This window comes from Azolla caroliniana, unplaced genomic scaffold (genome assembly GCF_043228905.1).
Source record: "Azolla caroliniana isolate FFs.n. ecotype wild unplaced genomic scaffold, voAzoCaro1.0.p SCAF_12, whole genome shotgun sequence".
Lineage (NCBI taxonomy): Eukaryota > Viridiplantae > Streptophyta > Polypodiopsida > Salviniales > Salviniaceae > Azolla > Azolla caroliniana.
In genome coordinates, this window is record NW_028230447.1 from 6994392 (window position 1) to 7006140 (window position 11749).

General features: G+C 37.0%; 2 protein-coding genes across 2 annotated transcripts; one reads left to right on the forward strand and one right to left on the reverse strand.

The window, feature by feature from the left end:
- The first annotated feature begins 2217 nt into the window (after positions 1 to 2217).
- On the forward strand, positions 2218 to 7241 carry LOC147856983 (alpha/beta hydrolase domain-containing protein WAV2-like). The gene is made up of 7 exons (XM_087328939.1): positions 2218 to 2493; positions 4329 to 4364; positions 4489 to 4567; positions 5227 to 5281; positions 5432 to 5548; positions 5793 to 5957; positions 6785 to 7241. Exons 1-7 carry the CDS (start codon positions 2256 to 2258, stop codon positions 7028 to 7030), a joined length of 936 nt encoding a protein of 311 aa, XP_087185065.1. The 5' UTR covers positions 2218 to 2255; the 3' UTR covers positions 7031 to 7241.
- A 900-nt stretch (positions 7242 to 8141) lies between these two features.
- On the reverse strand, positions 8142 to 11172 carry LOC147856984 (triacylglycerol lipase 1-like). Its single transcript, XM_087328594.1, has 9 exons — positions 11056 to 11172; positions 10395 to 10502; positions 10053 to 10193; positions 9652 to 9762; positions 9413 to 9556; positions 9215 to 9255; positions 9028 to 9110; positions 8631 to 8726; positions 8142 to 8440 (listed from the first exon to the last, which is right to left on the reverse strand). The coding sequence occupies exons 1-9, from the start codon at positions 11170 to 11172 to the stop codon at positions 8142 to 8144; spliced, it is 1140 nt and encodes a 379-aa protein (XP_087184720.1).
- Between the last annotated feature and the right edge of the window lie 577 nt (positions 11173 to 11749).

The following is an 11749-nucleotide window of genomic DNA, read 5'->3' on the forward strand; positions in this document are numbered from 1 at the left end:
TACATCTAGCCAAGAACATTGTGTATCACTCTCGGACCAAGCACATACAAAGAAGGTATCATTGGTTATGAGAGAAGGTGGATGAGGGAGAGTTTACCCTTGTGAAGTTCCATACTGATGATAATGGATCTGCCATGCTTACGAAACCACTACCTATGGACAAACTCAGAGTCTGTCGACAGAAGACAAGACTAGCCGACTCTGCCCATAGGAGTGAAGGGGGAGTTTGTTAGGAATTTGTCCCTCCAATGGGAGAAGTCGACAGTCGAAGTCAAGGAAGGAGTCGGCAGTTGAAATCGACAAGCCGAATACAGGATGGTCGGTTGGATCGACCAACAAGTGGATAGGGTGGTTGACTAGTTTGAAGGAGATAGAGAGTCGACTACATTGGATGGATGCTTCAAGTCGGGCCGACTGGATGGCCGAAGACAAGGCCGACAAGTCGGGCCGATTAATTATTATATACATTAGATGATAATAATAATAATAATAACTATATTTGTAAATAGCCCATACTGTGTATGAGTATAAATATACCTAGGGCAACCATTATGGGATGAAGAGGTGTATAGAGCTTTTGTAGCAGTGAGAAGGAAGAGACGCGAGAGTGCGCGTGCGAGAGAGACATAGTTTAGTGGAATTAGCCAAAATCCTAAGTGGGTATTCTCTAATTTAGAGATATTTGTAATATGTTCCTTCCTTGTATCTCTCTGTTCATAGTGAATTCTACTGCCTCGTGGTTTTTCCCCTGTTTAGGGTTTCCACGAAAACTTGTGTATTGTTTTATTCTCTATCGATTTGTTGTTTTCTGTTTTCACACGGTGCATTTTTAGTCTATCTTTCTCATAGGTCTACGGTTCGAGCACTACAATTAGTTATGATACAAAGTGGTGAGATGTTCACACACTTGGCTATTCCTAAGGTGTGTTCCCACATTGGGAAAGTTGAGCTTGTTCTCAACAATACCTATTCCTAAACCCCTTTAGTTGATGTGCTTTTCTAAAAGATTTTCCATTCATAGGTTGTCAAGATCATGATAGTGCATGCACTTATCATTCCTTCTATCCAATCACATCATTCCTTTTTTAACATTAGTGAACATACCCTTCATTTATGTTATGTAAATATTAATAACCTACCCTGATATACATTATGTGTGCATAACATTGTGATCGAGAGGGCATATACCCAAACTTTGTAAAATAACAAGAAATCGGGATTGTATTGCAAATTTTGATGATCGGCAAACTATTCAGACCCACAATTCCCGAATCTCTTGATAAGTGCCCATCCAAAACAAACCCATGTGGGAACAAGCAAGTCCTTCGTGGGGAGAGAGCATCGTGATGAGTCTACCTGTGGCCATCATGGAGAGCAACCACATGATGAGGGGAGCTACAAGGCATTGTTCAACAAGGAAGTATGGTTTGCACTTAACAATTGGCAACGTTTTGGTTTGGTTTGAGAGTGTGAAAACCAAATCGTTTAAAAATTTTGAAACTTGAACCAAACTGACCAGGAAACCATTTAAACAGAAACAATTATAACCAAACCGTTACAATAAATCCAAACCGTTAAACCATTAAAATCGCGGTTTCGGTTTTCAAGTTAGGTTTAAATTCAAAACTTCAATTTCAAATTTTAATTTTTCAACCACTTAAAGATTTTCCCCAAAATGTGAGAATTAAGCTTTAAAATGATCAACTGGCAACCCTAAACCATCAAACCGTTTATACCGAACCGAACCGTTAAAAAAGAAAACTTGAAGAAAGCAATAATCAACTGCCAACCCTATACCATCAAACCGTTTATACCGAACCATTCACCCCCAAACCGAACCGAACTGAACCGTTAAAAAAGAACTTGAAGTTGAACTGAACCGAATGGAACCATTGAAACTATTAAGCCGCAGTTTTGCGGTTCGGTTCGGTTCGGTTCAACCAACCGAACCATTGCCGATTATTAAAATTGCACCATGTTAGGCAATCGAAGCCATCATTTTGTCCGGCCGCCCAGCCCAGGTGTGAAACCGAAGGCATTTGTTTTTTGTCCGGCCGCCCAAGTGTGAAACCGAAGCATTTTTTTTTGTGTGTGTCCGCCTCATCAAAGCACGACAGGCGAAGGAAGAAGAAGAAGAAGAAGAAGAAGAGAGTGACACAGAAGAAGAAGCAGAAGAAGAAGCAGAAGAAGAAGAAGAAAAAGAGAGTGATACAGACACAGAGAGAGGTCCCTGTGTTTCTTTATGCTTGGGCGCCATGGCCACTTTCCTGAGTAGCTTCCTCTACGGCATCGGCGGCTTAGCTTGCACTTGCCTCGTCCTCCTCATCACATTCCAAGAGAAGCTCGTTTATGTCCCCGTTGTCCCTGGCCTCTCCCGTAGCTACCCCATCACTCCTGCAAGGCTTCGCCTCAAGTATGAAGATGTTTGGATCAATGCCTCTGATGGTGTTCGCCTCCATTGCTGGCTCATCAAGCTTCACTCCGACTTCACTGGTATGATGACCTCTAACAAACCTCTCTGCGTTTCGTTTCGTTTTCTTTTATTCCCAGTAATCAGTTTGTACAGGAGATCTCTCCATCTATCTATTTCGTTACTAAACTAAACTACTTCTTGATTATAAAAGAATTGCCATTTTGACAGAAACTACTATATCTTAGTTCCCATTTTTCTTTTATTAGTTCATTCATGAAAATGTCGAAAGGTCCAGTGAGAAATCCCCCTCCCCCAAAGAAAAAAGAACAACAATCCGTTAGTTCATTACTGTTGTAAATCATATCAAGTAGCAACTGGATCTCTTTCGTTCACACCCATCAGATGATCATGATTTATAATTTTTGAAGTAGGTTAGCATATTGCCTAATCCATTCATGACTGCCTCAAGATCTACGATAAATCTAGATGCTAAGTGGTTAGTCCCAGGAAAGGAATGGGTTGTAATCGTGTCACAAATGGATTAGCGACAATGAGGCAGTCATGAATGTGATGGCTTATGTATATACATTTCTTTTTTAAGTAGTACATGCATGAATCGAGTTCGAAAAAAATGAACATTAGTTATTAATGATAAAAACATTTCTCATGAATTATATGTATAGATGATTGAAGAATCATCTACAAAACAATCATGGCACTTTTATGAACAAGTATAAAATTGAGAATTAAGGCCTGAGAATCCTCATTGTAGCCAAACCAAACTACTAAAAGTAGTTTTTGCTTAATAGAATCTAGGCCTTATTGCTCAAATATAGAGATGGATTTAATTCAAGGAGGAGAAAATACTCTTGTTGACAGTATTAGGTTTACAAAATCGTCCTCTTCCGACATCGAAGAGTATCATTTTCAGCATGCTGCTCACATTATCTCTCGAGAGGCTCATAGACACTCGTAAAAGAGGGATGACTAACTTCACATGAAATGGTCCGTGATCGATATCCTAATTTGAGCATCATTTTTGCAAACGCTAGAATTCTATTCACATATATTCTTCTCTGGTTACCCGGAAACTGGAAAATAGATGGAAATGCATAAAGCAGGCAATGGAAGATCATGCTTCATGTAACACGAATTTGATTGGGAATGCTATCATTAAAACTTCAAATCTTGAATTTGCGTATAGCATTACTAAGCATTAGCCCAGTGGATGAATCCCGTTTAAATTATGAGGGATAAACTTGTGTTGATATATACTAGGATATAACATGTGGTTAGTGGCATGTTTGTAATCATAAGAATGTGTGTTGAAGAAGCCTTAGGGTCAGCACTGAGTCTAACATTACTAAGCATTAGCCCAGTGGGGGAATCCCGTTTTAATTATGAGGGAAAACTTGTGTTGATATATACTAGGATATAACATGTGGTTAGTGGCATGTTTGTAATCATAAGAATGTGTGTTGAAGGGGGTGTGAACTTAAGAGGTGTGAACCTTAGGGTCGGCACTGAGTCTAAAATAGTGTCTGTGTAACAAGTCAATTCGAATTATGCATCCCTCTGTTGGTCAATTCATGACTAGATTGAAGTGAAATATTGAGCTTGATAATGTAAGTATAATATCAGATATACAGATCACATAGCTTCCGGGTCTTATCATGCATAGTAATGCTGATATTATGTTCAATAACATTAGAGTAATTGTAGTGCATTATAAGCTTGTTTGGTATGAATTCCTTATTGGAATTTAATAATTCATATACCATGAAAGGATATTACTTAGGTTATCAAACTGATTTCACAAAGTGATATTGGCATTCTTTATATAAAGGCCAAGACTTTAGTTGACATTTCTAATGCTTCATGAAAATAAAATTCATACTGCTTACATTGTTTGCAGGTCCAACTATACTTTTTTTCCAAGAGAATGCAGGCAGTATCCTATTTGCTATTCATAAGAGGCTCAATTTATGAGAAAATACAGATGCAAATTGTAGTCATATGCAGGTTTCTGTAAACTTTTTATTCATGGATCCTTACATCTCACAACATAATGCTAGATATTGCACACCGACTTGAGTACATCAACTTAATGATGCAACGCCTGAGATGTAATGTGTTTATGCTTTCTTACAGAGGGTACCTCTTCTGTCTTTGTTTCTTATTTGTTTTATCCATTGGTTGCTCTCAAGTACGTTGAAATCTATGCATTTGTTTTATCTGATATGCCTTGAGTCCGACATAGCATATTTTGATTTTAAATATCTCTTTTACTTTTCATTCTTTTTTTAACAATCTTCTCTTTCTTTGGCGCTTTCTTTTCTTGATATTGAATTTGTAACTACAAAAGCTTTGTTTGTTTGTTTGAAGGTACACATGCTCAGACACTGCTTTTTTCTCACAAACAAAAGATCTGGGTGACTAAAATTCAACTAACATGTATAGAAGTTTCGTTAAATCATATGATTTAAGAGTTCTATCTATAGGTTAAGCATTACATGGAAATGGACACTAACCTATACTGTGTCTTGCCGAAATTGTGTCAAAAGTTTTTTCGTAATATAAGGTCCTTTCCAGTAGCCATTGTCCCTTGCTTCTTTCTTTTTGTTTTCTCTTCTTTTGGCCTTTTCTTTTTAGGAATGTATACACACACACTCGTTCACTCTCTCACTAACCCCTCCCTGAATTTCTCTCAAATAAATCCATTCAGGATTTGGAAGACAAATTTCCCTAAGCTTAGACAGAATATTTGAATCCTTTTATTCTGAATATGATGGTTGAAATCTGGATTTCCATAGGTATGGTGAAAGTGATGGTTACCCTTCTCAACATGGCTTGATAAAGGATGCACAAGTAAGGTCTTTTGTTAAAATTTGGGTGACTCTCATTGTGCCACTTTTGCTAGTTAATTACATTCTATTATCTCTACTTCTGTTTTGGAACAGCAGAAACTGGATTGCCTTTGCTAATTAATTACATTTTATTACTTTTGTTTTCGATCAGGCTGCATTGGATCATCTGCTAAAGAGAACAGATATTGATACTACCAAGTTGGTTGTATTCGGACGCTCGCTTGGCGGAGCTGTTGGAGCTACACTTGTGAAGAACAATCCTCAAAAGGTGAACCATTGCATTTGAGGGCTTAAAAAAAGCATTTCCTTTATTCTAAAATGTGATCTAATGTGAAAAATAGTGAAATATGAAAGACCAGAATTGATAGAAGCTATCATAGAATGTTCTTCAAATTACAATATGAAGAATATTCCTTGAAAAGTTTAGATGGAATACCAGAGGAATATACACAGGTATAATATTCCTCTTACATGAAACATCATGTTGGTGATTTCTGGTTATTGAATTGCAGATTGCTGTCTTGATATTAGAGAATACATTCACATCAATATTAGATATGGCTGGAGTTCTATTGCCTATCTTGAAGTGGGTAATTGGAGGGACAGGCAGCAAAGGTCTTCGATTCCTTAACTTCGTTGTGCGGTCTCCGTGGAATACCATTGATATTATTAGTCATGTATGTATATTCTCACCATCATTTTCTGTGCGAAAAGCTGTTAATAGCAGCAGCGGAAGACTTAAAACAAAATAGGCACAGCCAAGCTGTGAGAAGGCTGTTAGACAGCAGTAGAAAAAATGGTTGCAAAGAGTAGAGACACAGCCAAGGAATAGAGCTTGTTTTAAGTAGCAAAAAAGAAAATGAAAACTTATACAAAAGAGGCTGGTATAGCCTATTTATACAAAATTGGGGAATGTGGGTGAAATGGCTGTTTGGTAGTTAAGTGACTCTTGTACTACCAAACAGGTACAAAAAACTAGGAATATCTTGGAAAAGGTAGAAGAGAGAAAAGGCATTTAAAGCATTGCAGATTCTAGAGAGAGAAGGCATTTAAAGAGTTGCAGATTCTAGAGAGAGAAGAATCTGAGAAAAGAGAGAATGTAGTACAAAGATAATAAATATGAAAGAGAGTGCAGGGCTGGAGCTGCCACCCTCCAACATTTTCATGTGTAAATTTTCTATAGATAGAAGGGTATAATATTTAGGAAAGAACACCAGCATACCAACTTGTGGTACCTCGCACTATGTATGAGTAGATTTTGTACTGTGAAGGGGTGTGTATCATTAGATTTTGTGCTGCAGAGGGGTACTCTGGTAATGTTATGAAGCCTTTAGGAGTATGCTAGTGAATATTCAATGAGTTAGGGATATTCTAGTATAGTTTTTTTTAATGGAGCACAATTTCTGGAAATATAGGGACACCCCAGGTAATAGCCTAAGGTATGGCTGCTGTGATGTTTTGCCATATCGTGATGACAAATCACTTGATATTTTGTTGTCAATAGATATCCGAGCCGATACTATTTCTGTCTGGAAGCAAGGATGAGATGGTTCCTCCTGCACACATGAAAAAGCTTCATGCTGCGGCGTCATCAAACTCTAGGTGCTTGTTTGTCGAGTTCCCAACCGGCATGCATATGGATACATGGCTTTCTGGTGGAGATCGGTATTGGAGGTCAATTCAATTGTTTTTGGAGAGACATCTAGGTACAGAGGGTGAGGGAGAAGAATGTGTACTAGATCCCAAATAGGGGGTTCGAGTATTTTGCTACACATAGCAAATTGGCATGATGATTTGCTAATTTTTCGTGATGCATAAGGCACTCCTTAGAATTTAATCTGGAAATATATTTTGAGGTGGGTGGTAAGGTGGGTTGTGTATTTGAACATCAAGATATTGCTGAATGTGTATCCAACATTTTTTCTACAAGCGACTTCAAGATGCTATATATATCCCTCATGGCCACTAGACCTTTAAAAAAGTGTCTTTGAACATCAAGATATTGCTGAATGTGTATCCAACATTTTTTCTACAAGCGACTTCAAGATGCTATATATATACCTCATGGCCACCTGACCTTTAAAAAAGTGTCCCACTCAGTGTAGTTTAATGTCAAAATGCATTTGTTTGTAAATGTGCCCAACATTCATGGTTAGTGAATATATATATATATATATATTCATACATACATATATACATGTATGGATGTATGGATGAGAGCAAGTAATGACATTGACCCCATTGATCGAAGGCTTCAATCTACAAGAAAGCACCATAAGTAAGATTGTGCTATTGACTTTGCATTGGTTCATATCTTATTGAGTGGCCTCGTTCACTAATGTAAGTTAATCTAGTTTTAAGGTTGGAGAACTATTGAAGGTTGGAGCTGTCTATCCATGTTTATGATAGATGATAAGATGAATATTTTGTTGAATGACCATACACACTGTTAAATAGTTGGAAGAAGTGTTTTGCTCAGACTCACAAGAATCTTACTAGCAATACAAATATTTGGAAGTGCCTTGGAAGTAAACAGAAAGGTTGTGCCATTTGAAAAATCTGAAAATGGGGTATTATGCTGACATATAACGGCAATTTCTCTAAGACTAGTGAATAGGGACCATTGTATTGCTCAGCAAAGTCCATACTGCGTTTTTTATGAAGAGGAATGTGAGACATGCCCATTATATATTCATCTACCATACAATGATAGGCTCTTCTATGATAGAAAGAAATGTGTCAAGTGCCATTCATGATTCATTAATGTGTATATATATTCATCTACCGGATAATGATAGGCTCTTCTATGATAGAAAGAAATGTGTCAAGTGCCATTCATGATGCATTAATGTGCATCATGATTAAGTTTGCAGAAAACTGAGAATTTCCCCGTATATTCGAGTATTGGCCGAATCAGCAAAGATAAAATCGAGGTGGCCAAATAAAGGATCTGTATATACTTTGACACCACCATGTAGCTCTACTATTAATCGTGTCACATCTATTGCATCAGCCAATGCATCCCTCATTCCAGTTATAAGCATCATGTCAAGAGGTGGAATATTTGCAAGCATATATGGTGGTGCTGAGGACATTCCATATCTCTTGACATTCTCTGTGCTCCCATAATCATATCGTGCAAAATTGGACATACGGCCCTCTGCAAATATAGTATTACAAGACTTATGTCAAGATAATGCATGACAATTGGTTCAATAATTACTGTATAATACAAGTGTTGGCTATACTAAAAGTAAACTGTAGATCCACAATCCCTCAATAGTTTTAAACACATTATGGCTCTTATAGGAATCAATCTTCAACAATGCATAATCATAAGCCATTCTTACGTTGTGCCAAATGTATCAGATTCTTTACGGATGTTGATTGCATTTCATATTTCTCTACAATCGGTCTCTTTGTAAGATTGAGGCAACAATTGTCACCTGAAATCTAAATGAGACAAACAATGAGCAAACACAAGCACAAAAATTGCTTCGGAGGTTGACTTACAAGTCTTTGCTTACAACACGTGTATAAATTTTTCTATACAATGATATACATAGATATAGATGTACATCCACATATGAATGTATTTATATATATATATATATATATATATTCATTTTTATATAAACACATACAAATGTACATGCATTCATGCACACACACAAACACCCCTCCCCAATTTAACACATAACACATACCGTACATATATAATGACAAAAAAGGAGTATGTTTTCATGCCTGCAAAGAGGAAAACCCAATGTTCGACACACTTTGGATTACGTTGCCCACATATGAGGTCCACAATTTGGGTTCCCGCTTGCCTAATAGAAGTTTTTGGTATACATTTGAGATTCACAAGTTTTTGTAGTTAAATTGTTTCTATTTGCTGAATGAAAGCATGTGATGCAAGAATACTTGTACTCACGTTTGTGTGCTGAATTCATCGACATGTGCAGCTTGTAAGACCTATAAAGATGATAAAAATAATGTCACGAATGGAAACAATGCGTATGATTTTTTACTCATGAATCAATTTACGAAAGGAAAAGAAAATAACATATACACACCTCCAAAAGAAAAGAACTAAACCAACAAGTCAAATCATTAAGATGGATTCAATCACCTCGTCGATATGCATTCGAGACAAACCAATCTCGAGGGGGGCAGCACCATGATCCATATATACAAGAGGAGCTAGTAACACAACTTTATCTATGTAGGGAAGCAATTCTCCTTGTGAAAATGCAGCCAATGCTTGTTGCGAACCCTAAAACCCCACATAAAATCAATCATACAGAACTAAATTCCTATGTGTTGCCTTGTTCTTTTTACTAGATGCTTGATGATAATAATATAGCTTACTTGTGAGTAGCCAATATAATGAACCTTTTGTAAAGCAATACTATTAACAAGGCTCAACATGGCAGGCAAATCATAGGTGGCCATCTCATCCACACTCCAATCCCAATAAGCCTGCAACCCATGCACATTCACCATTGATATAGTAATATGTTATGTGCATACATATATACTCTTGTATATATGTGTATGTATATGTGTCTATGTAGGGTTTAGGGTTTGTGTGTGTGTGTGTGTGTGTGTGTGTGAATCCATGGATAAATGTATGTTTCTCATGTATGTGTGTGTGTGTGTGTGTGTGTGTGTGTGTGTGTGTGTGTGTGTGTGTGTGTGTGTGTGAATCCATGGATAAATGTATGTTTCTCATGTCAAAATGTTCCAATTGAATTGTGATGGAATATTACAGAATCTTGTGTCTTAAATGTGGTGTGTCCATGGCTGAATTTGGTGGTGCGAGTATTCCCAATCCAAACCTCATACCCAGCATCAGCTAAAATAAATCCTAGTGCCTCAGAGGGGGTGTTGAGAACCCAAATTTCGCCACCCTTGCAAATGGACAAAAGGTTTATTGTTTTAAAGTCAAACTTAAAAAGTAGTAAATAAATGTCGTGATCAAATCACACACACAAATGTCGTGATTAGCCATAAATATCATGTGTCATTCACGCTCATAAATAATTAGCATGGGGCTACCATTTGTAACCAAAGTTTACGGCCTACATTTTTTTATGCTTTAATAACCTTACCATTAAAATCCCATGCATTAGGAAAACAACCCCTCTCCTTGATGTTATGGATGGTTGAGTGCTCCACATTCTTTGCACACCCAAGAGGAACCCATCCAGAGTCAACACCTACAAATCATTGTTTTAGAAACAAAATATGTCAATTGCAAGTATTTTAATCAATATTGACCCTAATTTTCATAATATGTCTACGGTAATGGTGCTATGAAGGTGTGGTCAAACAAAAGTTAACAGTTATTATGCAAGTTCTCAGCCTTCAAGTAGTAGTTTCCATATGCTTCTTTTTCAGGGTCTCCCAGTGAGAAGTTTTAACAAATTCAAGGTTGTTTGTTAAAAAGGTATGGCGTGAAAGACTGATGATAGTTTTAACAAGACGTATGGCCTACATGTTCTGGTTAATGGCATCCACATACTTTCTAAAACAAGATATGCATAAATTTGTAATTTGGTGTCCGTATGCTTCCTAAAACAAGGCATTATGTGCATATCATAACATGATAAATGTAGCAACAAAGTTAACCTTTAGGAATAGATAAAAAAAAGGAGGGATGCGAGCTTATCAATAATCTAGAAATAATGATAAGGACTAATGCCTCTCCAAAAATATGATCATTGATCTAATCTCCTGGCATAAAGGTTTAACATATGGATTAGGTTTTACCACATGTTCAGTGCACATGTATTGATCATTAACAAGAACCAAGCTCTCGCATAACCCATCCTTCTTGTTTGCAAACATCTGGGCCACCGTGGTGTTATTTATACATGCCCATCCCATCATTAGAAACAAGGTTGTTTTTAACAACCAAGTAAGTGCATGTGGATGATAAATAATGATGCATTTTCTAGAGAAAAACTTGCACATCCTCATCGTGTTTATACGTCACTCAACGGTGCCCTACGAAAGCCTCTTCTTATAAGTTAGAATATGTTTTGGCTTTGTACCGAAGATAACACCAAATGGGTGAGTGGCTTAAGGTACATGTCCTCCATTAAATGAATGAGCATCCTAAACCTCTCCTAACTCTAACTTATAAAATAATGTACAAAAATGTAGGGCTCAAATGTTTGAACAAAAGTGCTCATGTTAGAAACATGCATAACCGCAAACGTCCTAACATTGTCTCACACATTATTTTGGAATTTGATAAGTTATGGATACGACTAAATAAAATATTTAACCGATTTCCTTTCTAGTTTCTAGCTTTGGTACCATATTGCAAATGCATAAAGCGTTTTGTGCCATACTAACACCGATCATATGTGGAATATCTCTAAGTTTATGCACAAGTACACCCAAAACACACACACACACACACACACACACACACACACAACACAACACATTTGATGTT